The sequence below is a fragment of the Ischnura elegans genome, chromosome 10 (genome assembly GCF_921293095.1).
Source record: "Ischnura elegans chromosome 10, ioIscEleg1.1, whole genome shotgun sequence".
NCBI classification, from domain to species: Eukaryota; Metazoa; Arthropoda; class Insecta; order Odonata; family Coenagrionidae; genus Ischnura; species Ischnura elegans.
Genome location: NC_060255.1, coordinates 25,861,611 through 25,888,572, shown reverse-complemented (window position 1 = coordinate 25,888,572; position 26,962 = coordinate 25,861,611). Strand labels below are relative to the sequence as shown.

At 38.9% G+C, this 26,962-nt stretch overlaps 2 protein-coding genes across 2 annotated transcripts in view; one reads left to right on the top strand and one right to left on the bottom strand.

Moving 5' to 3' along the window:
* Window positions 1–1,588: 1,588 nt before the first annotated feature.
* Window positions 1,589–10,383, bottom strand: LOC124166953 (DNA polymerase eta-like). The gene is made up of 9 exons (XM_046544675.1): window positions 10,194–10,383; window positions 9,974–10,108; window positions 9,692–9,903; window positions 9,025–9,191; window positions 8,597–8,820; window positions 5,267–5,390; window positions 4,544–4,609; window positions 3,965–4,149; window positions 1,589–2,422 (listed from the first exon to the last, which is right to left on the bottom strand). Exons 1-9 carry the CDS (start codon window positions 10,319–10,321, stop codon window positions 1,813–1,815), a joined length of 1,851 nt encoding a protein of 616 aa, XP_046400631.1. The 5' UTR covers window positions 10,322–10,383; the 3' UTR covers window positions 1,589–1,812.
* A 470-nt stretch (window positions 10,384–10,853) lies between these two features.
* LOC124166792 (inactive tyrosine-protein kinase 7-like) overlaps window positions 10,854–26,962 on the top strand; it is a 204,806-nt gene continuing 188,697 nt past the window's right edge. Inside the window, exons 1-2 of the mRNA XM_046544471.1 lie at window positions 10,854–10,991; window positions 12,083–12,421. Coding sequence (XP_046400427.1) covers window positions 10,946–10,991; window positions 12,083–12,421 — 385 coding nt within the window. The 5' untranslated portion in view covers window positions 10,854–10,945. The remainder of the gene's footprint in view (window positions 10,992–12,082; window positions 12,422–26,962) is intronic.

Genomic DNA, 26,962 nt, shown 5'->3' with positions numbered 1-26,962 from the left:
AAAGAATGTTTGATAGGGATTAAATGATGAACTTGATGACAGCTAATGGGGAATGGCTACAGGGAGCTTATAGAAAAAATGGGCAGGCAAGCAAATCATAGCGTGAGAGGAGGAGGTAAGGGTGATAACATCTTCAATTTGTTGTAGTAATCCTGAAATATGTATGCCTGAAGTACAAATTTTCTGGAATATTCACCAAGGGCAGTGGCGGATCTATGGGAGAGGGGGGCTAAGGTGGCTACAGCCCCACTCTTGGGTCGAAATGCACTCTAGAAAAAATTGAAATTTTTGGGGGTTGCCACTTTATACAAAAGTATTTAGGTATATTGTCCGATATATTAACCTATGTACTGAAACGAATCGATACACAAATTATCTCTAAACTTAGGGCCTATTGGTATGGTATTTGGAGGAGGCGACCTAGAGCTGAGGTCATTTGCGCCATGAGGGTAGGGTATGGAAGGAAGGGTGGAGAGAAACCTGGCGTCGGCATTAGCCTGCTCTTAACGAAAGGCGCCAAGAGGATCACGGCTACACGTCCCATCCGACGGACGGAGTGTTGCGCTTGAAATGTCTTCCACACAACACTGAAGCAGGGATTGGGCAGTCTCTGAAAATTCTCTGCCACTGCCGGGATTTGAACCAGAGCCTGCCGGGTGGGAAGCCAACACACTAGCCAATACACCAACCCAATCCCCTTTTGGGCCTATTTTAGATGCTTTGAGAATGTTACAATCCAGTGGCAAATCCAGAGAGGAGATAGAGGGGGCTAGAGTGTCACTATCAAATACACTTTCGAGATCCACAAAACTAGCATAAATATCCTGGTTAAATTCTAGTTTCCTCCCTACTTGGGTGCTCATGACTGATATTGCATCAAAGGTTGATTTTTCTGAAACCTAAATGAATTTATCAAAAGTGATTGCTTGCCCCCCTCCATTTTGACACCTCCGCTGCACAAATGCTCAACAATAGCCCTCCCAATCGAATCCACTCATCTAGTAGCCCCAGTAGTACTAGATGAGCGGATTTGATTCGGTGGGCGACTGTGGAGCGTTTGTGCAGTGGAGGTATCGATTTGTTTATTTGTAATCTGTAGTACAACTTTCACTGCATGCATTAACAGGCTGAAAGTACTTCGATCTCCATAATCTAAATCCCTTTCAGAATAGTGACATTTGAACTGTCTTCACGAAATCCTCTGGCTAAGACTTGTGCACATAAATCCTACGTAAGATTTAAAAAATTATCTCCTCTCAGCCTTCAAAAATAGCATGAAAATGTCACTCAGGATATTGTTCACATCCACTGCTCCTCTTGATAAATTTGATGGATCATTATCTTCAACATGAAAGCTTCTCCTCTTTCTTAAACCCCTCAGTGGTAAGGCTTGTAAATATGGTTTTATGGCAATAGTGATCAAGAAAATCCTAATAATTTACTTGGATTGCTTTAATTGGTTGCTAGCAGAAAAAAAAATTTGCATACATATATCTAGCTTTACACCTATATCTAGAATAAATGTAAGTGTATATGTATCAAAAGGGTAACTAATTATCCTTATCAACAAGTAATAAAAAATAATCAATTTCATGTATGTATAATTTATTTTAAATAGTTAATTGAGTAAAATTGTTCTATAAAAAACCCCCAATATATTAATAAAGCAAACCACCCATTACCTCTCAATATTTTCTGCAAAAAATAATTAATCACTGACTTTGGCAGAGTTAATTGCAGTAGATGAAAGACAAAATAAATCATCACTGGGCCCAAATAAATAATATCACAAGCACAGACTTATTTGGCAGTTCATTTTGGAGCAAAAAAATCCACTATCTTCCTCACTTTGGCAGTCCTCTCAACTTTGTTGCTTGCACCCCTGCCTCTTCCCCTTTTGTTCCTTATTTTCACTTGGGCTTGCACTTCAGTGGAACGACTTTCCTCAGCCGGTGGGGCACTCTCTCGGGGAGGACCTGGTTCACTGCGATTCGAATTTAACTCTGCATGCAAGTCCATGGCTAGATGATGATCTAGATGCTCAGGTAACAGTGCCACTGGGACGAAGGAAGAACAACGGGGACATTCCTGAGGCGAACCAAGAAGCAGGCTATCATCATCATCATTGCTCTCGCTATTTTTTGACGAGTTAAGTTTTCCATTGATGTAACTGTCGATGGTGTTGATGCCACTTCCTTTTGAGGTACCTTCGATTGCTTTGGAAGAAGTAGATGGGGCCACTGAAACATTTTCATCCACTGTGCCATTCTTCTCAGTTTGGCGTGAGACAGAATTGAACTTCGAGGTGCCCTCACCATTGGCTTTGGCATCGGAAAAAAATTTCTGGATACTGGATGTTTGCCCTAAGTCTTCATCCACAAATTTTCCAGCAGAGAGTCCAAGAAACTTTAGAGGAGGGGTCCTGAAAACACAGAACCTAATGAGATGAAGTACTATACATGCCTAAGTATTATGTAGTTACGTTATTCATAGAGGGAGGGAGAAAAGTTAAGATAATACATTAATTATATCTCACTTGATTGTCGATTTAAATGAAATATAAAATATGGTACCACAAAGAACTATTAAGACTATTCAAATAAATAAAAGATCGTAGCACTTTTATTTATTTAAATATGTCTAACTTCCACCGATTGAAGTCTGAATCTGTTGAACTTGTTTAGAATATTCAAAATGAGCATAAAATACTTGATTTTAGCAAGAGTAATAACTTGAAATAACAGCAAGAATATATTTTCATTCCCAAAATTCTCCATTACATGATTGATAGCAAAAGGCAAAATCAATGGCAAAGTGAATCCGCCAAAGAACTCACGAAAAACACTTTTCACCTTGAGGAGTTTGCAGATGCATCTCAGACCATCAACAGGAAAAAAGCACAAAACATTAACAAAGGCAAGCCAGAGGGACTGACGGTAAAGCACATTCACAGTAAAAGCATATAATGTCAGAGGGATTATTTATAATAATAAAGCATACGGAGAGGCCTGAAAATTCAAATTCTGTAATGATCAGACCACCATAAAACTATTCCAGCCAGAGATCAGATAATACGGATAAAAAAATAAATGAGCGAGTAACTGGTTGCATATAAGATGCATGTACATTACTTTATCAAACCAATGATCAATTGCAGGAAGATCATACATATAAATACAATTATATTTTATTTAGAGTTGTTTAACACAGTTTAATATATCCCTTTACAGTACACACCTTGTAAAATATCCCCAGAGTGTAGAGTAGCCATAGTAGCCATGTAGGTTAGGGAAAAGTGTTCAAACCCAAATATATTAAGCTTTTGTGGTCTTTTCTCTTACATCCGATTTTCCTTTCTATGCATTTCATAGGGCATCAATTTCAAGTCAAGACAAAATCATCCATACCTACAACCGGAATAACTTCATGGCCAAGTAATGAAAGAGTAAAGTATATTGCTAATAGCCTCAGAATTCCAAATTCACATTACTGTAGTTATACTTGCTCACCGCAAGTATAACTAGAGTGCAATTGCGGCAAGTGGGAGACATTTTTTTGCAGTACATAGATAGTGGCACTCCTTATGTTTTCACATTACTGTAGTTATACTGACTGCGAGCAAGTATAACCACAGTAATGTGAAAACGTAAGGAGTGCCACTATCTATGTACAGCAAAAAAATGTCTCCCACTTGCCGCAATTGCATAGGCTGTGGTTAGGTATGACTGAAAATTACAATGCGCAGGAAACTTGCAGCATAGGGAATGAATAAGTTTTAATATCATTAGTAATGTAAAGTCAATGGAACTACAGGAAGTATAGATGAAAATACTTAGGTAATACAAAACGACATTTTACTGTCAGCATGTTTGTCTTAGTAAACCCATAGTCACATATCACAATATGTAAAGGAGAAAAAACAAGGTTCAAGATTAATTGATGAGGGGGAAAATGTAGGACATACCACAAATCACTAGATGGTGAGGAAGTATTGGTTTTGATGATGAGCCTAATGGCATCTGCTGATATCTTTGCTGGCTCATAGGATGACAGCGGGCCTGAGCGTGACAATGATGACGAAACAGAAGAGCTGTCACTAGGAGTATCCAGTTGCACATGGACAGTTAGAAGGCGTGCCCTCCTCTTATTCTGAAAGAAAATAATTGGGAAAGGACATTTAAAAAATTCTGAATCAACAAAAAACTAAACAAATGATTATTTCATGTTGATCCATAAACTTAGTACATTTTTTAGCTGAGTTGATTAAAATACCAAATATTATTTTCATTTTACAATATAATTTTTTTTGTTTTAAAAATCTTCGCAACACAAACTTACATCCACTGAATCAACTCGTACTTTTAATCACCTTGTAAAGTTGAATTCAGCATTTTAAAATCAAATGAATTACTTTATAAAACCGATGATCAATTACAGCAAGATCATACATGCACTAAAGGGAGACATTGAGAATGTAAATACAGCCTAATCAGTAACACAATGAAAGATTGAGTTAGGAGACCGTAGTAAATTTTTCAATCACCTCTGCCATATCTCTACTTAGTCTTTCTCCCATCTCTGAAGCAAGCTCCAGCATCCAACGTTCTACCTGAAAGGCAACAAAAAATCAATGAAAATATTCAAAAACAGCTCTTTCCAATGATTACAAACAAACACCATGCCTTTAAATGTTCATACCATTCATCTGCTAGAAAATCAGTAGTATGAGGCAATATGCTATGTAGCCTAATGATATTAAATAATACCAAATATGTAGTTGCTGTCAATGTACATGTAGCACGAGAAAGAAGAGTCTTTTGGGGCTCAGTACAGCAGTCATGCTAAGACGAAAACTCCGCCGTCTCGAAAAGGTTAATTTTGATATAATTTTATTACTATTATGACTACTATAGTACATAAGCTTACCTATTAGAAACCTAAATAGGAAACAGGAGGTGAGGACAGGTTTGACACCCTTACAGACATAAATATTGTTCCACAACCCAAGGCTTGAATACATGAAATTTAGATTGCATGCAAAGAGATTTTATGAAATTTTTATTTTCACCCTTGAAATGAAAGTGAACTTTATAAGGATGAAATATCCTTTACAAAGCGTGAGCAATAAACAATTAGTATGATTTTGGTATTCATTAGCACAAGCAGACTTTCGCTCATTAAATCCACTGTTATATGAGGTGGTGGTATTCAATACAAAGAATACATTCAAAAATATAAATTTGAAATGATACTATAAGATACTTACATCTTCTTTCTTTGCTAAAGCCTTAGGACCCGGGAACTTCTTGCAGCATCCTATAGATTTGCTAATTAACCGAGGGACAACAGGATCATTATCAATTCCCCTAGCAAGGTTGTACAACCATGATCTGAAATTAAAAAAATTAGGGCAAGTGTTAAATGATGAAAAAGTAAATGTAACAGTAGCCATTGAACAGGGTTTAAAAATATTAAGGGAAATGTCTCATTTTCTTTGAAACAACCAATTCAGGGTAAACAGAGTTATTGAATGAATAAAAAAAAATTAACCTTCCATGATTCATGCGAGTTTCACTTAACTGCAGGTAAAGAAAGGTTAAAAAATCACTTAATGCATTTTTTTTATATGGACATAGATTCAAGCACTAAGTCAAAGTAAATCTTAGCATATACTTTGTACTGCATTCTTACATTTTTTTTAATCTTAAAATTAATCACATTTCAAAGTTAATGCTTAATGTCTCACAATTTGGCTAGCATCATCAGCCAAGGCATACTACACCGAGTAAGGTGAATTTTCTGAAAAATAATGAGGTAGAAGAAGAAAAAAGGAAAGAAATCAATTCATTATGTTTCAAAGCAAAATGACTTAAATTTTTACATGCCAACATAGAAAATAAGGAAGCAGATCTGGTACAGGATAAGAGCTCAGAAATATTAACACTTAGCTCACAGTCACTCAGTGATTTAATCCTAAGGTTGATTAGGATGATTGAGGGTGGAGCTCACCCAAGACTAGGCATTTGGTGCGTGAAATCCAAATATTCAGGGTCTTGTAACCTGTTTTCTAGGTCACTCCCTATCATTGGGATTTTGTTTTAAGGTATCCATGGACTTCAGCCAGGATTTGAACCTGGGACCTTTGAAACAGCAGCCAAATGCACCAACCACAGAGCCACAATCCTTTCCTCTGAGACTGGAGTAGAAGAAATTACCCTGCCAAATTCATATTGGTGACCCTAAGACCAGTGGCATACGTAGATTTTCACTTCTAGTAATGTAGGAAGGGCTCTCTTACATTTGCTCCTAAGTGGACTACCATTGCCAAATATACACAATTGATTTGTCAAAAATCAGAGCATCATCTCAGAAAGGTAATTGCCCAAATCACGGCACTTCAGGATTATAAGTGAAAATCAGTTTGCCTCTCTCGCACATACTTTGCTAAGCAATTACTTGTAACAATTAATTTTGAGTTAATGTGAGTTGAGTGTTGATGTGACAATTGGTGGGAAAGGAACAATGAGGCAAGTGATAGTGGACGGAGATTTTTGTGGATGGCGAAGGGGAGGATGGTTGTAAAAGTTGTAGAGTACGGCTGGTACGACTGTGTCTTCGCTGCCGAGAGTTTTGCCGTGGAAGCATTTAAAAGTGTAACGCTAAGAGAATGTTACAAACTTATGATGATGAATCGACAACAGTAAAGGCTAAGATTATTGTAAGGACAGGTTAATTCATTTAAAATGAAGAACCCATGATATTTTATATTTAAACTGTCATAAATATTAATTACGATGTACAAAAAAATAATATGTAGAATGGAATATCACTGCATGCTACAGCCTTCATGCATCATTTAATTAAAGGGATTAATAAATCCCTTAGTAGTGGGATATTTCCTCGGGCATTAAAAATATGTAAAGTTGTCCCTATTTACAAGAAAAAAGGTGATATCAATGACTTGGACAATTATAGACCAATCTCACTCTTACCTCAATTTTCTAAACTGTTTGAATTGGTTTATTCACATAGGTTAATCACTTATCTAGAGAAGCACAAAATTTTGACTAACTCTCAATGGGGATACAGGAAAGGTAGATCCACCGAAGCTGCACTCCTTGATAGCTTCCATTTCATATCAAATGCATTGGACACGAACCACAAAGTTCTTGCACTATTTTTAGATTTTTCTAAAGCTTTTGAAATGGTTGATCATTCTATCCTTTTTCAAAAATGTTATAAGGTTGGAATCAGAGGAATTGCATTACACTGGTTGACATCCTATTTAACAGGGAGGACACAGAGAGAGGAAATCACCCTGAGGAACAACAATTATATATCTGACCCCTGTAAAATCACAACAGGAGTACCTCAAGGGTCAATTTTAGGTCCTATCCTATTCCTGTTATTTGTCAACGATTTACCATCCATCAGTGAAAATGCCAATGTGAAATGTATTTTATATGCTGACGACACTAATTTCATTCTCTCTAACAAGAATTCGGACTCCCTCTTGAATGATTCACAGCATTTAATTGATAATATATGGAAATGGTGTAATGAAAACAAACTGAATCTAAATTGCAGCAAAACACAGGCTCTCTTCTTCAACCAACTAAACACTCACAACTTACAAAATTTGTCTCTAAATTCCTCTGATATATCCTACACCTCACATACTAAATTTTTAGGACTACACATTCAGCATTCAGGCAGCTGGTCCCTCCATGTCAGCAACTTAATTACCAAACTGAATTCTGCCATTTACCAAGCAAAATTTCTCCAAGATTCTGTCTCCATAGGAGTTCTAAAATCCATTTATTACTCCAATTTTCACTCCAAAGTGTCATATGGTATAATATTTTGGGGATCATCTGTGAGCCTACTAAATAAAGTTTTTTTAGTACAGAAAAAGATGATAAGAAGCATGATGGGAGTCCACTTCACTGCTCCTTGCAGACCTCTATTTCTAAAATTAAACATCTTAACTGTACCATGTTTGTATATTTTCAGCACAGTTGTAGTTGTAAATAATAACCTTCATCTCCTCATGTTCAATAATAGCATCCATTCATATGGTACTAGAAATAAAAACGCTATCCATGTAAAACACCACAACTCAAGGATATCCAGCAATAGTGTATTTGCAATGGGGACAAAAATGTATAACTCGCTCCCTGAGAGCATCAAATCTATCAAATGTAGCAATAGCTTTAAAAATAAGGTGAAAAAATATTTATTAATGAAATCTTTTTATTCACTGAGAGAATTTCTGACAGACAAAGTTGCCTAAGAGAATTTTATTTTACTGTATCTTGACGTACCCTATACAATTACTAATTGTGAGCTATTGTATAACTTACTTTGTATATTGTCTACCAGGGAAAATAAATTATTATTATTATTATTTATGAAACTAATCCAGACTATGGTACCTAATGTTTCTTTTATTTCCCTCATTGCTAGGAGGGGGGAGTGCCATGATCACCTCCAGAAGAGTCCACTTCTCACTACTCCAACCTTATCATATGTCAACTCCTATGGAATGGACAATAGAAAATGACCAACATGCTTGGGACAGATTATGGACCATTACCCAGTTTTTTCATCAAATCGAAGCTTAAGTTCACTTTCTGTGAAGCGAGTGAGATCTCCCATGAATTTGCAGCCCAGTTCTTCCACCAATGAAGTTCCAAATTTGCCCCCAAGGCTTCTGACTTTGTGAACAGGTAATCGGCTAAACAACTCAGGAACAGATGAATGAGGGAGAACTGTTTGCCGATTCGGCTTATGAAGTCCACATGATAATTTACTCAAGACCTGTAAATAATCATGCAAAAGAAGTGAATTGAAAGCACACATTTCTTTAATCTTTATAAGAAGACATATCAGCTAAATCAAGGATCTCCATATTTAAAAAATGCACTACAGTAAAGACAGCTACCACACCTTATCTCCACCCAAGGGAATTGAATATTGCTAAGCAAATGTGCATTATAATCATTGGTCATATTTCAAAATCACCTTATTAGCTGATATTCCAGCTGAGCACTTAAACCCGGTGGTTTCAAAGATAGCAGCTCGCATTTCTTCAACAATTTTTGCTCCAACCGCTAATCTCACGCTCAATGAGTCTGATTCAGGGTCCCACAAACTTTTCAACCACTTCTTTGTTCCTTCAGCACGGGCTTCTGAAAGATCAATCACAGAAAATAATACATACGAGATAATAATTACGGGAATTTAATAGATATAACCTATGGCAATGCCTAACTTCCACCACAGCGGAGAAAACCGAATACACTCCCGAACACATATGAATTGATGACTAGGACAAAGAGGGAAATTCTCGGCAGAATGAAAATTCATCAGCGAAGAAGCGATTCGGAGATTTAAAACATACATTATATCTGCTTTCCGCTAACAATATCGAAGTTAATGCTGAGCGTACAATACTCATTAACAATATCCGGACAAGACACAAAGGCGCAGAGCAGAATATGGGCATGTGGAGGTAAGTATACCTATCGTTCTCGAAGATGTAATTTAACCTTGAGTAAATGATTGAACTGTACAACAGTATTGAAGTGAGGACGTGAAAGTCTTTTATAATTATTCATTTTTTTCAATGCAGAGCATATAATTTTGCCTAATAGATATTCCATAAGAAGGTAGTTAAAAATTGACCCACCTTCGTCATTGCGACCATCCACAGAATATCCTACAACGTAAGTATTAGGCAATGATATTGAGGTCAATAATTCCCCAGGATATTTCTCTTCAGCCAGTCTTTTGTCGACTTCTTCAGAAAGATCTAGGTAAGCTTCGTCGACACTTGCACGTTGAACGCAGTTGCTGAATTTGCACATAACCTCTAACACTTCGTTACCAGCATCCCTATATCTGAAATATAAACATACAGCTAAAAATAACAAGTCAATTTTCGAAATTTAAACGCCAAACTGCAACTTACTTCGTCAATTCTGCCTTTCCCCGAACTTCGTTGACACGAACTAGGATGATGTCAGGGCATTTCTCTTTCGCTTCATCTCCCCTCATAAATCTCGTAACACCCCTGTCGCGAGCTTCATAATTAACTGCAATTATACTTAAAGCATGGGGAAAATTGATAAAACGTAAGGTGAGGCATAGAATCAAACACAAACAAGTTGAATCATGCAGTCTTAAGTTACCCTCCTCCTTTCCATGTATTGTATTGTACCACAGCCGCAGGCTTCCCTTTATATTCTGGGTTTAACCTTTCTTCAACCTGGACATAAAAGCAGTCCATATCCACCAAAGCAACCACCCGCGACCTCATCTCTATGTTGATTTCTGGTTTCTGTCTCTGTTTACAAATTACGCTTGACGCGGGAAAAACAGTTGAGTGACTAAATTTTAGTACCGTTGTATCAGTTGTATGGGCGCCCATATCGAAAATAGTTTTCTTTTTTTGCGAAAACATGCAAAATAAAAATTCTGTTAATAGAAAAATAATCATTTATTAAGCACTCTTTGTTTTATTGTGCACACTTTCAAGCATTTTATAGATTTTCATCGCTGAATAACACATCGCATCGAAACAGTAAAATGCATTTTATTTCGTCGTCTATTAACCTAATCCTGAGGAGTATATAGGATACCGGAGGTTAAGAGTGAATATGGTTTCATAATTTGGAAACTCATAAATGCATTGCGCTGTTGTTTCCGCATTTCAATGCCTTCATGCTTTCTTTTTCATTTTTCGAACTGACCGGGCTCCTAAGTTCATTGTCCCAAAACTTGGCAGCATTGGCTGGAGGCGGGCTTTGCTGGTGCTGCCATCAGAGTGAACCGACAGAACTAATCGACGCAGAGTTTGAGATCCAGTTCAGTTGTCCGAATTCATCTCAGCAGGTTGTCTGTGAGATGTCAAGTTCTTAGGTAAATCGGTTTTCCTACGGTGATGGCTCGTATTAGGACCACCGACTATTTCATCCCGGTCGTCATTGGTAAGAAAAGATATTATTCGCCTATTTTCAGTATTTTTGACTTCACTTTTCATTCATCTTCTGTGTATTTTGCTTTATGACCAGCTGCAGCGGTCTTGCCATTTCGGCTCAATTGTGTTTACAATGGAGATCGTTTCATTTTTCATCAATTCTTGCCACTGGTATTTCTAATGAATTTTTAGCGTATCTATGGTGCATTATAATGTGAAATAACTGTTCGGAAAGTGAAATATCAAGGCATCTTCAGCTTTTATCGATTCTCTGTACGTGGGCTGCAGTAAAGCGGGCATGTGTTAATGGTAGATTTGTGTGACTCAGGCGTTGAGATTGCCTTACGGTATTGTTATATTTCGTGTAAATTATGCTTTGCTGCCATTAATCAAAATTTTATTCCAATTATATAACTATAGGATGTATTTCTCATTTTGTTTACACTTGAAGTTGTTTCTATCACCTGAGTCAGACGTTGTCAATGTGTTTACGTTCAGGCGCTAGGGTAGGGTGAGAGAAGGGTGTCGAATCTTGGTGATGATGCCGGGCGACCTGAATCTAGTATATTGTGTCTTATTCTTTTATCTAATCGGGTGTCATGTTTTCCCTATCGTATTTTTAGTATCTTGATAGCTTCAATATTTGAGCGATTCGACATTTAGCATTCATTTTTTCCACGTATTTTTTGTCTTGCATTCGTGAACCGTTTAGCCGAATTTACATGTGTGTATGCTATGGTCGCATTAAATTTTATTGATTCGTATGTTTGCTCGATGCTGGTTAGATTTACTATTTATTTATTTAATCCAGTCCTTAAACATCACGAGACAGAGGACTACGATTAGTTCGATTCCCAATTAATTATCGACTTTTTTTTTGGCCTGGCTCTAGTATTCCCAACAAACCTCAGAATGTAGCCTTGACGTGAGTAAATTTCTGATTTCAATTTCAGTCTTGATGATTGTCCCTCAGAAAGTAATCGTCGGCCTGGATGTGAAATATATGCATTAATTGGTCTCCATTAATACCAATTACGAAAAGTGGATTACTCATTCGACCTTTAGTGTGATTGATTCCTTTTTCCACTCTTCTTTTTTCAGTGGTGTTTTGTTTAATCAGCATAAGTGTAACTAAAGGCAAATCAGAGGAAACAGGCGATGCATTTTACTTCGCCGAACGGCCAGAGGCGAAGGGTCCTGTGCGAGCCGGGGAGTCCACTGAATTGAGATGCCGGGCTTCCCAAAACGATGGAATCGCTTACACATGGGAGTTGGATGGCGAACTTGTACCCAACACTACTCGTCGTTTTCAACGTGGATCTCATCTCATCATTCGAAGGGTTGATCCGGTTCGGGATGCTGGGGAATTCAAATGCATCGCAACCAATACCAGCTCGGGGTACTCATCAGTTAGTGAACCAGCTTCTCTACGCATACTATGTAAGTGAAATAATTTTTCTTTTTGTAATCCTAGTTTTTATCCTTCGAATGTTATTTCCCTATTCATCATCGTTTCAGTGAGGAACCTACCAGGGTTTCTCATCTTGGGATTTTTAATAGGTCCTGGTCCTCATATTTCACTTTTTTTATTACTAAGCATTCTCTTAAAATAATATTTCGTTTTCTGTGGTTGAACTCGGAAGGGAAACACGAACTAAGCTCTTGGAGACACCAACGCATAAATGTTTTTCTTATCCCCACGAATCTTACTGTCAGAGTACGGAAATACTGTATTTCAAGGCTCTCCCACTAATACATTTTCACCGGTTATGACTACTCCCGCGTTAACTAAAAATCTTTTAATTTGTGCTAAATCCATCTGTTTTCCGGTATTAGGGAGCATCTTTACCCTTGAGGATCAGAGTTATGGCAGCGGTTGACCCATTGTAACTATTTACGGAGTATAATACATTCGCCCTTTTTACTGAAGACGTTTCCTGCAAATAAGTATAAACTTCTCGATTCCCGAGTATCCAGAATGGTATGGAAGAGCTAGGAAATGCGTTTATGGGTTATTGATACATCAAAGGAGATAAATGCGTAGTCGCTGACTTGTCTTGCCCGCGATTTCAGTGATGAGATTCTCATTTTTTTGCGTTGGAGCGCACTTCCATTCGGTCATTATTAGATAATGCTCTATGCGTGTTATTAAAGTTACGTGATGCGCAAACCCGTCTAAGCTCGTAAGTGGTTATGTGCTCGACCATGTAATCAAATTTTGATCGCTTTGGCGTGTCTAATGCGTAGGCGTAAAATAACATTTTCTGAACCCTTGATCACTCGATAATAATTTCCTCATGGGTCACTGGGATTTTACGTTTATTATAAAAATTGTATCGAAAAAATTGCCCAAATTTATGAAATCTATTCAGAAAATATTTCCTTATCTCATTGCGAGCGTTATTCCACGAAAATATTAGCGGATACATGCATTCTTTAACAATGCGTTAACTTTTTCTCCTTGTATAAGCCTACTTACTGGAATTAATTTATCATTAGGAGGGGGGGGTTTCCGTGCCAGTGGCAAAAGACATAAACCACAATTGTATCTCTTGTTATCCCCGTCGTTAAAGTGAATTTACATTTTGCGTCGACAAAATTCAACAGCCGACAAGTGGGTGTAATACCTGTGTAGGAAATGATTATTATTTATTTGACCTACGTTCTTTGACAAGCCGGTCGACCATAATTTCGGTAATTTTATCCATAATCGTGTTTTTTAAAGTGGGTTTATACGATATATTCACCCGTGCGCAAGGTGGTTGGCCTTAAAAATACAAATTAAATGTTCCCGAAACGAATATTTTCAATAAGCGTGATGCTAACATCAAATTTTGTATCACGTAGTGTGCCCTCCTTTCACGAGTATGTTTTAATTTATTACCACGTTCCCTTTTTGAATGATTCATTTATTCTTCGGAGTGACAATTTTTTTCTCCGCTGTCATTATCAACAATTTTATTCGAACTAATTTACATTGTGAGCTCTGTGACATAACAGTTTAGGTTGACTTATCTTTTATTTTATCCATTATTTACTTGCCGGTCGCTGGTATAGCTGAGTACCTGTGATTCTTTGTTCCTATTTTAATATAAAAATATTTTCCTTTTATTGTACCTATTTCAATAAAAAAAACTTCTTCGGGCCTACCAAGTTTGAAATGTACGGCCAATATCCTCGTAAATATAGAATACTTGTAGTATCGTCTATGAGAGCAAGTGAATACCATCAGTGTTACAACGTTCGCAATTTTTATTCCCCATTTAGTCATCTACTTCCGCATACACAATTTGTAGCATACGTTTAGTATAATTGGTGCTCCCAATTTTCAATGCCTAATTTTAGGAATTTTCCTTGGTGCAAAGTTTTTCTTCTTCTATTTTGGTGGCGAACCATCTCTTCTGGAGGATCGTTTGGTTGAATTTTCATTTGGTTTTTTATTTGCTGCCGATTTCGTTTTCTCAGCCTTAATTGGAATATGTGATTTAATAACCATGTGGCGCGATGAATGTAAGTGATTCCGGAAAATAAATTTTCCCATTTTTTAAATTTTTTTACAGGGCTAGTCTCTGCTTACAGTGCTTCGATTTTTGTCTCTGACTCGTAAATGTCAGAATATGATCCACATTTCTTATGAAGTTGCGTTAAGATAAATTTTTCGATCATATTCAGAGAATTCTGGCGTAATTGTGTGGAAACTCATCCCCACCATCGCAAAGACATAAAAATCGCAATGTCACAAAATAATAACAGAAACCTAAATCAAAACATGGATTTCGCTCATTTTTGTGGCAGTACTGTAATTATTTAAGTTTCGTTATAAATATAAATGCTTTAGCAATAAAATGTAACGTACCTTTTCGCCAGGTTTTGAAAAAAAAACATATTTCCAAATTAATCGAAAATTCAACGTGAAGGAAGAAAATAAAGAAGTTGATCGTGTTAAGGGCGTTCGTATCTGTTTCGACCTCGCCTGCCCTATCCACGGTGTGGTCTCTGCCGTAATGGACTGCCGAAGTGGGCGGTGATGGTTTCGCCTCTTCTTTGATGACTGCTCGCCGGTCCGCCGTATAATTCACTTCCAGGCGAGCTGCCGTCATTCACTGCGGCCGAGTCTTCGTGATAGGGTCGCTGCCGCGAAAGAAATTTTTTTTCTGTGTTGATGTGCGTAGAGGACTTAAGGTTTTTATACCGTGACCCCGGAGGTATGCCGAGAGCAGGCCGATTATTTTATGGGAACACGATAATTCTGGTATATTGATACTTAACGATTGCTCGTATCCGGATAATAATTATCGTCTTTTCGAGCCCAATGATGCGATTATCATCACCTGGTACGTTAGGATATCACAATAGACTTACGTGATGTTTTTCTGTATGCGATATGTTGATATGTATTTGCTACCGGGCGATACATCACGATTTTCCCTTGTATTGATTTTGAACCTTGTATTGGCAACGGTCAAAACTCAATATTGAATTCCTAATACATATTTGGTGATATCGCTATATTTTTCGTTGTTATAATGTATTGTCCAGGCCCAGTGGCGTAGCCAGGGGGGGTCCGGACCTCCCCCGAAATATAAATACACAATTATTTTCCTTCATAAAAGAAAACAAAATATTGAAAAATCATGAATTTACAAAATATTTCTTTAACAAATGAAGTTTTTCGATTATGGAAAATGTTAAAATAAGTTTAAAACCCATTATTTAGTACCCCGTTTTTTTTTTAATTTCCCCCCCTGATAATGGACCCTCCCCGAACGAAATTCCTGGCTACGCCACTGTCCAGGCCCAGCAGTAAGCATTGACAGTTACGGCCCGCGGTGACCCTGCCGTCATGACGAGGAAATTCTACCCAGGATGCGATTTGGAAGTTATTTCGCGAGTCGAGGATAATGAACAGTCCGTTCGAAGCGCAACAGGCGTGGACCATTCAGGCTTCCTCGAATATATTCCCTTGGTTGTATTTTTTTATTAACGCTCGGACGGGCCTCCAAGTGCCTGCGCAAGCGGTTAAAAAAAGTTAGGGAGACGTACCTGAATGTTTCCGCGTGGATGAACGGAAAGTAATTGAAATGGTTTCAGATACGCTCGCCAGTTCTCTGCGTCGGGAATGGATTCAGGTGTGTCCTCCGTTTTGAAACATTCGGTTAAAAAATCGAGTGCATTGCGATCCTTACTTTCGGTAGATGGACCACTTCCCTGGCCTGCTGGTACTCGTTAACTTAAGTAAGAGTTTGCTATTTCCTTCTCTCTGCTTCTAAAAGAAGTTGATTATGTTGTATTCAATGATGTACACGTGCTTTGCTAAGCGTAAATTACAGTAGATATGGGGTAGAGTGCGGGTTTTCTCATGGTTATTTCTTTACATAATAATTAGATTTTTGTCGAAAACCTTTTTATTAATGGGTACTCTGATTTCCGATAAAAATATTTTCCTCGTATTTTTTCTTGAGATTCCACAGAAATGCGGCGGTGTATGATTGGCGATTTTATAGTTTTTTCTAGCTTCATTGAGAAAAAATTATGTTTCCTTGCATAATATTTCGATGTGGCTGGCTTGCTACCATTAGAAAGCATGGTGTATGTTGCGGCGATGTACTATAAGAATTTCAGTGGGTGCATGAAGTTATGCGACTATGAATTTGAAATAGTCTTATTAAGAACGGCTCGGAGTATTTTTTTTTAAATTGAAGGTTGCCGAAATTGGTTTAGTTAAGTTTGCGTCGTGAAAACGAATAAAGGAACATGATATTATGTATCTCACCCTTGAAGTTTAAAGTAAACAGTGAATATCTTGCAGAATATGTGGTGGAAGCTATGAATATTATTAAAACAAGTCATTTCAATGTTTCCGCTGAACTTATTTTAAGATGACTCTTTTCGTTGTTACCACAACATTCTCAAGTGCTGTTTTGTATGTTGTTGTAACCAGTTGTTACCTGTTGTAACAGCGATGTGCGTCGTGCTAAAATAAATTCGGTGGAAACATATAGCAATATCTTATTTAACTATTAGTAAACAGTGAAGCTGGAATGGTATACTGGTTAACGTACACTGCTGAAAATTTTAGTAATTTGCGTTACATTGCTTAGAAATTAAGCATTGCTCGTTGCGGGCCGAAATATAGATTATTTTTGGTAAAAATCTATCTTTAGTTTTTACTGTATATTTGTGTCGTATATCCACCAAAGTTTGGAGTTTTAACTAATTTACCATTCTAAACAATCCTAGGGGTGGATGAAAGCGGTGCGATAAAAATTAAAATGTGAGTAATGCGGTACTTTCTTGATTTCGAAAGAGTAACCTACTGGTATGTGTTTATGCCAATTGCGTGTAAATTTAATTAAGCAAATGACTTTCTGCTATTCGAGGTCGTGTGATTTCTGTGCCGACAGTAATAACCCTTATGAGTGTGAAGGTTGCTGACTGCTAATGGCGAGGTTGCGTACAATAAGATCTAATTTTGAACGTGCACAAGTTGGTTGTTGTCTGAAAATTGAGCGCATCCTCTGCGTCATTGTTCTGGTACGGTTTTCGTGAGAATTGGCGGTGATTTTGTCGTTCCCCCATTGTCAGTGATCATTTGAAATCCCGGAGTTTACTCATAACAGTTTTTATGTCCGAGGAGGAGGAAACTGATTAAGTTGTTAAAGGATGAATCTGTGGACGAGGGGATATGCTGTAATCCCCTCTAGAGGGAATCGTATTAGGCAATCCGAATAGGGAAGAAAGATAATCGGATTTTACATGGGACAAAGAGCGTAAGACGGATTATGGGATGGAGAGAGAAGTTCTGTTATAACACCCATCTGCGGCGGTGGGAAATAATTCTCATTACATCCTATATCATTCCTTAATCATTTTTCGTATAATAATCGTAGCTATATCAGTTTACAAAGAAGGTGTACCCCCTACACGATTTTATGCGGTATTACCCCTAAGCGAGAGAAGGCCATCGTGAGGAGAATGATGGGGTGCCTTAATTCCTCTGTACTTAACAATAGTAATCGAATTTGGTACATGTCGTAAGTTTACTGGACAAGAGGAAGCCGTGGTTCCTCAGGTCAGGTTGATGTGAATGTTGTTTCGTCCAATCTCATAAGTGGTGGTTATTTTGACTGTTGACATCCCGATATAAATTTGGTGCCAAATGACAAGCAAAAATCGATAATGTAGTGTTACTTTGATGCAGTAGCGGATACAGAAAAAAACTCAAGGGGGGGGCGCAAAGGATATCTTGAGCTACCTTTAATTTTGCCGTTGACAAATAATTATGTCACATTCAAAGTTTAAGAAAGTTTTATTTTAACTGGTAATAATGAACAAGACATCGCCATCTTATGATATTAAAAAGTTACAATTGTGGTTCTGCAATGTTAGGCAATGCTGGCGGCCCCGCAAGAGGGGGGCGCGCGCCCCTTGCGCCCCCCCATATGTGTCCGCCACTGCTTTGATGAGACGGGAGATTAATTCGTGAATCTAAATAAATGTTATTGATATAATTTGATTTTGATTTCCTCCTCAATTGAATGAACTATACGTGTTTCGGCAGTCGTGTTGGATCTTGTGATGATGATGTCCAATGCAGTTTACTGGCTGTCGGAAATAAGACGCCTAAGCTGTTGTCGTTTCTAGGTTGATTTTGGAAATTTCTTCGTTGATTCTACCAAGAACCATAAAATTCTCAAGAATCAAATCAAATTTTCTTCTGATATCAGATTTTCTCTTTTTGCACGATCTAGGTTTTGCTTGCTAGCGTTATCTTAAGATTCGCGTGGAATACTTGTTCTTGAAGTGGATTTAAATTGATTGGCAAATTTTACTTCAAACTACGCGCGCTCTTCAGTTCACAAATGGGAGTGGAATTAAGCTCATTTGAAGAATTTATGTCTTTCTTTGTTGTTTCCATCCCTCGCAACAATGGCTTGGTGTGCAGAAATATATATCGCTTAGAAACTAACCATTATTTGCTTGTCATACAAAATAGTTGTATTCCCAAATGAAGTGGTCTGAATTTAATTGAATATATTAGTGTATCCAAAATAAAAAAATCCAAAAGTTATCTACGCATAAAGTGGGGTAGAAATTGATAAGAACATTTAGGTATATTGCATTCAGTCATTTTCGTAATTCAGTAAATTTGAAGGTATTGTCAGCATCATGAATTGAGAACAGTGATGCTTTCGGCTTTCTTTCAGTAAGAAATTACTCCAGAAACCACGTTATCCGCACTGACTCCGGTCGCATCCATGTGTAGGCATGTGCCAAAACGGACTCTTCCATTCAGCCGTTTCCTCCATAAGTGCGCACTTATTCCTGGTACGGGAAGTATACCCTGTGTCAGTAGCTTTAGCTCTTTTCAGCGGCCTCTTCTCTCAAAGGTTAACTTTCATATTTTTTTTAAACATAAGCCAATCCTAAAGCGACCAGCCTCCTTCCTCTACTTCCTCGAAATACTTCGTAGTATCGTTTTGGCCGTCGATCTATATATACTATTCTTGAAACTCCGGTTTATATAGGGTATCTAGAAAGCGTCTTAGGGACTCGAATAAAAAGAAAACTCATGCGCCTCTCCACTTCGTGTGTTAAGTATTGCTTCATCCATTTGGCTTGGAAGTGGAATTTATTCATTGCACTTTAAAAATCTTACCTGATAATCATACATGTTTTACCTAAAATGGCATCTATTGATCAGTAGTTCATTTTGATCGTTCCTAACAATCTTATACACTTTACCTTTATTCGGCAATGACTTCCGCAAGCCGCAACGTTTAAACTACTCGATCGGTGGCTACTTACGGCAGGTGTCATTGCATTGTTGATAAGGATTTACCTAAACCATGTTTCATTAAACATTCGGATTTACGCTATCCGTGCCGGAGTATCGACCGCTAATGGCTTCACGTTGTCTGACACTCCCTCACCCAAATAGCCAGCCAATCACTTGGGCAAACACTCCTCAATGGCACTCACAGTGCCCGTGGTGTCGCCGTAAACCCGGCGCGGTTTGCTGACTATTTGGGGACGCTGTGGGTCGCTCCTGCTATCTGCCGGTGGGGCGACGTCCCTGTCGTCGGCCGCTTGCAGGGGTCTCGGCCCGAGGGGCAAGGAGACGTCTGTTCCCTCGCAACCCCCCCCCCCCCTTCCCTTAAACGCCCGCACCTCTGTGGCTGCCTTCACGCCGGGGGAAGGGGAGTCGGCGGCCCTGCGAAGAAAGGGAAAGGCTGGCCTGCGTGCCGACTTGTATATTTTAAGAGGAAGAGGCACAGTGCACATGCATACAATCTCCCGTGTGGAAGGATTCCGCCGCTCAAAGGGACGCCAGATCCCTCATGCATGCCTATCTCCCTTCCACGCCTCCTCCCAATGCTCCACCCAACGGAGAGAGAAAAAATAGGCTCCATCCTCTCATCTCTGCCGGTTTGGTGGGTCCGTGTAGATCAGTGTATTCCTTAGCTGAGGGTGTGCGACTCGCGCCTTCCAAAACCTTTGCCATCGTGAGCATGACGATTACTTAACGATATTAAATCCAATTCAATAAGGTTTATTTCCTTACTGAAGTTTACATGTACATATTTACATAGATAGAATCATAGCTATTTACAGCAGGGGTCTTGAACCTTTTTTTAATGAAAGGGCCGAAAATTGATTTCACATCTTACGGAGGGCCACAATGGTCCACGTCACTTTACCGCCACATCAAAAACATTAACAAAACATACAATCACATGTCGATATTTGGTTCGCGATACATTTTTTCTTTAGCCTCTAGGGACCGCAAGAATTTAGCCAGCTTCAATTCAAGTCAATAAAGGTTTATTTCCATGGTGTAGTTTACATGTACATATTTACATAATTAGATAGTATCATAGGTATTTACAGCAGGGGTCTTCAACCGTTTTTTAATGCAAGGGCCGCAAATCGATTTCACATCGTCCGGGGGGCCACAAATTCCACGTCACTTTACCGCCACATCAAAAAAATTAACAAAACATACAATCACAAAATTCCATAATCTTTATTGGTTAAAAAGTTAAATCAATCAATGCGATTTTTTTAAATTGTGAAATTTTCACTCGTTTGTCGATATTTGGTTCGCGATACATTTTTTTCTTTAGCCTCTAGGGACCGCAAGAAATTAGCCAGCGGTTCGTATGCGGTCCAAGGAACGGGGATTGAAGACCCTTGATTATACGGTAAGGTCCCCGTTATAGGAAAACATTTCCTCTTCCGGTCATGTCACAAATTGTTATTGTTTATATATTGTTTGCGAGCTTGTATCAGACATGGTAAAAGTAAAAAAAAATACCGGCACTCTTTTCCTCCGGAATGGCTATTGGTCCGACATTTGTCTGAGACGTCAGGGAAACCGGCAAAACACTACGCAGACCGATAGCTCTTGAGTCAATTTTCAGGATCCAAATATCTTCATCAAAATGCGGAGAAAATATTACGAGTTTGATATTTTTAACCAAACATGCCGGCACTTCCGTAAAATTGATCGTCACTTCGATGAAAGGTACCAAACTCAGAAGCGTATCGAATTTATGCAGTTATTTTTACCGAACTCTTTCGTGCAATTGGTCAAATTATAAAATGTCGACATGTTCGATAAGATTCAGCAAGAACGCAGTCGATAGTTCTTTCTTATTTTTTCCGTGCTCAAGTTATCGCCTAAGACTTTATACTCAATTAAGAATTAGCGCCAAAAATTGTGGGGAGATATTTTTTTCGACTCCTGCAATCCCCAGAGAGTAGAGAATTTTGCTTATAAGCGGTCCTTAAATGTTTTTTTTTGTGCGGCGAACATCTAAGCACTCAGTCAGAATACCAGCATTCATGAGGTGATCTCATGTGATGGGGTCTGAGGCGAAGACCGTCGGATGTGTGACCGGAATAAACACTCGGCTGGGGGTTACATGTTATGACGGGCGCTTGACGGTGCGGGCGCGCCGCCCTGGAGAAACGACATTATCTTTCCTTCGATTTTCACGCTTGTGCGGTTTGTTTGCTCCTTCCAGACCTGCGATATCTACGTTGGGAGCGTCCCTTTGAATGTTTGCCGATTTCTTTGAAGAGTCTACTTTGCGCCTGATTATGGTAGCTAATGGGTTAAATTTGTTTTTTTTAATCGGTAATTTTTATTTAAAAAGGTTAAATCTTTCGTGTTGAATATTAAGCTTTTTAAATAAACATGTGTTTGTTTAAGCTGTACGCCGGGGCTAAGCTTTCATCGTGCCATCGCTAACTACTGTGTACTATTCCTCTAGATTTTCATCGCTGGGAAAGAGTTTCTCCTTTCTTCTGTTTTTATCCTACAAAATATCTGATTTGGGAAGTAAATACCCATTATTTATAACAAAATGGCACGGCAAAACGTTGATGAAAATACCATGTTATTCCTATTTATTTAACTATCCGTTATTTTTTACATGGAAAATATGATGTATGATATCTACCTATTAGTTTTTTACACTTGAAGTCATATCTACTCATGCAGTGAATTAACAATGAAAACACTTTGTTACTTCCACAAAATACACAGTTTCTATTTATTACCGGTTTCGGCTATTACACCATTTTCAAATATGGTGAAAGGTATTTGAAAATGGTGTAATAGCCGAAACCTGTAATAAATAGAAACTGTGTATTTTGTGGAAGTAACAAAGTGTTTTCATTGTTAATATGGAACCCTTCCACCATTAAATGCTTCAAGTTTTGATTAAATTTCATGCAGTGAATGCTTATCCTGAGCACCCTGCATTGGAAGCAAGTTTAGCGGAAGTATTGAATTCCGTAACTATTTCTTTAGTTATAAGTGTACATTAGGATGTAATTGTAAGCCTGTATTTTTCGGGAGTATAATTCTACCCTGTTTCTCTTAGGTTGTCTCTTTGTCTTTGCTCATGGTTTATGTTAGTGTTGTAGTATTTTTGTTACATAGGATAGAAGCGTGCATGCAGTGATAAAGAAGAAAATGTATCCAAGCTTAAAAAGTGAAGGTAATCTCTTCCCTTTTACGTGATGTTTGTGATGTGCCAATGACTGTCTATTTGTACTCCACCAGCAGTCAATTAAATGCTGTGGGTATATAAAAATTTGATTAACTCAAAACGATGCGTACTTGAGTTTGTGGCGATATTAAAGAAATGCAATAGTATGAGTTTTTCATTCCTATTTTCAAACATTTTTCGAATTAATTCCTAATTGAGAGCTTATGGAGAGTAGAAATCCATGGCATTTAGCTTTTACGTGTCCTTGCTGTGATCATTGTTGGAATGTGAGGCCATAGTGATTAATTTTAATTTATGTTAAAGAAAAGTGTCAAAATTATTTGTGGTTTAGTTACTCACAAAGGTTTTAAGTTTGTATACAGATCGTAGTAAATTAATAGCCTAATTTTATGTACCTTAATTTCCCCAAATAAGCTTTTCTCCCTACTTTAGGTTGGACCGCTAATTCCAGAGGCATGCGTCTCCATCGTGTCAGTTGCGGTCGTTTTATACGAATCATTTTTATTTATTATTTCTTTTCTCAAGTCTCTATTTAATTTCATTAAGTAAGATCATCGTTTTATATTATGTATGTGGTACGTGCAATAACCATAGGGTTTGCCGTCTAGAAATCGATACCTCCATTGCACAAACGCTCAACTATCGCCCACTGAATCAAATCCGCTCATCTAGAGGCTCGACAATACGAATTCGCTCAGCCAGCAGTAGCCGGAGCATAAACGCTCACCTCCGAAGCATGGAGAAGAATTGGAGGTTAGCGTTTTTGCTCCGGGTGTTACCACGGTATTACTAGGTGAGCGCATGCGTATTGTTGGGCTCCTAGATGAGCGGATTTGATACGGTGGGCGAATGTTGTGCGTTTGTGCGGCGGAGGTATCGAAATTGACGAAAGTATTGTCAATTTGTCACTCTCGTTCGGTGGCTTCGTTTTTTTCGATTTCAGTGCTTCTTGCCAGTATGATATCCGATCGTCGTGGAATTATGTAGTATGTAGATTGCTAAGGGTATAAAATTTACCGGGGCCTTCCGACGGACCAGGTTGTTCTTGTAGCCGACGTTTCGACCCATGACGTGAGCGTTTTAATCGGTGTATTTCAACCCAGATGATGATACACCGTGGGAGGATTTCTCTCATGGACGCATGTACAAGTTGGAAGACCTTAGTAGACTATGGCGCTGACTCAGTGTGAAAACACCCTACGTACCATAGTCCACTGTGTACCTCTGAGCACAGTTCCTATGGAACATGTCTGATTTTAGTATGAGACATGAGTTGAATACTTGGAGAGTTGGCTGAAGGTAAAAGGTATCTCGTAGTAGGATTTCGAAAAAAATCAATTTCTAACTTCTTTGTTTGGAAGAGGTTTGGATCTCACTAGCGATTTCACCTGGTAATTTGGCCATCGTATTCATAAATCATTGTTTATTATTCTTGCGTTTCTTTGCTCGGGTGATTTGAAATTCATAGATATTTCTTCTAAACAGTTAAAGTCTCACTAAGTCAGGTACTTCTAAATCATTTGTTAACAGCCCGTTTTTTATCCTTGGACGAATTTGTCTTTAATTCTGCTGAAGTTGATTTCGCGGCTTTTCTCCGAATTTATTCCGTGTATCATTCATTTAGCGACGTAACTTCTTTCGAGTGAATGGCGTGATAAATAATCGTAGTCGCCGGTGCGAGTGAGGAATCCGGTGAAAGAAATAAAAGATGCCGCTGCGATATCATTTAAGGATGGAAGCGACGAAGCCTCCTACCTGAAGTCTCAGCGGGCTCCTTTTCATTCGAGGACTCCGGTTTGGAGGGGAGAAAATTTTTATGAGTGTGGTACACACGTACAAAATCCGGATCCCGGCGTGTCCATTGTCGCACTTTCCATCCGCCAGATTTCGCGCCGATCTGTCCTCCCTCTCCTGCGTCCTTAAAAAACCATTTTTCGCAATTTTTCCCCTTTTCGCGTTTTGTCCCCCTCCGCAAGTCTCCCGTGTTTGCAGTTTTGCTCTCTTGTTTGCTTACGCGGAGCTGGATGACTCTTTCGCCCTCTCGTGATAGCGGCGGAAGGGTTGGGAAGCGGGGGGTATTTTTCAGGGCCTTGGGCAAGTCATCGGGCATCGTGTATGCACTCTCCAGTGTTATGCGTCGGTAGGGCGCTAGTCAGGGGCGTGAATGGTCTCTCCTCCGACCGGGCGAAGGTCTTCGACCGGGAGATGGGGTGAAGGGGTTGTGGCCATCTGCTCCGTGGAGGCGTGGATGCTGCAAATCTAGAAATGGCTCGATATGGTCGTAATTCCTATGCTGCTTACTGCCTCCACGTAACTTCCTCCTTTTAAAGGCCGTTTCGTATGGGGCATGTCGTTGCGCAGTTAGCACTGAAAACATTTTTGAAAATGCGCTTGAAACATTTTGAGAGCTCGGAATTAGAGCAGGGGCTATTTTTCAATCTCGTTCCCATGCATTTTAGCAATTAGCCGCTGCATAAGACTCAATTATGACCTCTCCTTGGTTTATACGTCAGATTGCGCAGTGACGTGCTCTCTGTAAAACGGCCTCTAGAGGAGATGAGACGGTGCTTTATTAGCTCTATAAAAATTTTTTTCTGAGCATGAATAAATACAAAACAGCTCAGAGAGATGTGGTGAGACCAGGAAAAACAGTGCTCACAATATAATCAGATTAGTCCCAAAATACCCTACGGTTTACTACAAACAGACACTCGGGAGCGATTACATCGGGGCATTTAATTACAATCATTAATTTTTCATTCGAAAGTTTTTAAACAATTTAACTCATTGTGAGATAAAAAGACAAAAAATATTATTTTAAATATTTGTATTGTTATAACATTCATTAAGACTTGAGGAATCAGAATTCTATTCGTGATATGATTTTATACAAAAGTAATAAATAAACGATAAATGATGGCCCTGTGACTCGGTACTATTAATTTATTTTTATTTATTGCAGTACACGAGGGAAAGTATTCTTTGTGCTCAGGTCACTTCGTGCCTTATGAAATTACTCATGCCCTCATTCCATTTCAATTATAATTATATTTAGGAGTACATAGGTATATGATGCGATACAATATCCCAATTCTTAGATGTTCCACTTTTTCTGATTCATCCAGGGAAACAATCAAAATTAACTAATTGAGAATACTAAAATGTTTAAACTGATATAATTGAGAAATCGTGAAGTTGGCTGTTTCAATGGCTTCAGGTTTAGATTAATGCCCGCCTCGCTACCACTATGAGCGGTCTGTACTCATGTATTTACTCCGAGCTCGGGATAATCGACCTTGTTGCGGCTGGGTAAAAACTAAATGGAAGCAGCGGAAGGAAAAGCGATATATAGCGGCAGGAAAAGAAAGGAATTCGATCCCTCAAACATGTGGGGGGAGGCACGTAGATGATCTGGGTAGGAAGAAAAAAAGAACATAAACGAATGCAGAGACCAGTGAACACTGAACAGGCGGCGAGGGAGACCTTACGAGTCCGTCCTCCATTAATACCAAGGGCGCTTCCGAGTGGCGATCCAAAGTTGCGAGATTTCCAGTGTCCCGCCCCATTAGCACAGCTGTCTATTTTGACCCGCCGATAAAGGAAACTTTCTCGCTACCCTCTATCCTTTTCCCCATGGTCCCATAATCCCCATTTCAGGATGTTCCCATTCATTGGCTGAGTGTTGGCCCCTTCCTCGGGTGAGGAGGTCGTGGTGTTGGATCGCGTTGATGAAGTTGTTTTTTCTTGTTAAAGCGAAAAGCCTTAGGAAGGAGGAAGCCTTAGGGAGAGGCGGGAGAACTAGCCTTGCCTTCCCCAAAACCCCTCGTTGGTCTTGTAGTAGTGGGAAGCACCGCGGAGCAAGTCTAATCCGGCCGCCGCCGTGACAAGCCATTCATCAAGGCGAGACGCTCAACCCTTTGTACGTGCCCTCTGAACCCGCTTCGTGGCTACGGGATGT

Bases quoted from the DNA above. Each gene is read 5' to 3' on its own strand.
- LOC124166953 (XM_046544675.1), bottom strand. From the start codon at position 10,321: ATGAGGTCGCGGGTGGTTGCTTTGGTGGATATGGACTGCTTTTATGTC. The intron at 8,821-9,024 runs GTGATTTTGAAA...GATTATTTACAG, and splicing joins CTGGAATATCAGCTAATAAG to GTCTTGAGTAAATTATCATG. The intron at 5,391-8,596 runs GTAATGGTCCAT...TTTTAATTTCAG, and splicing joins CGATTTGATGAAAAAACTGG to ATCATGGTTGTACAACCTTG.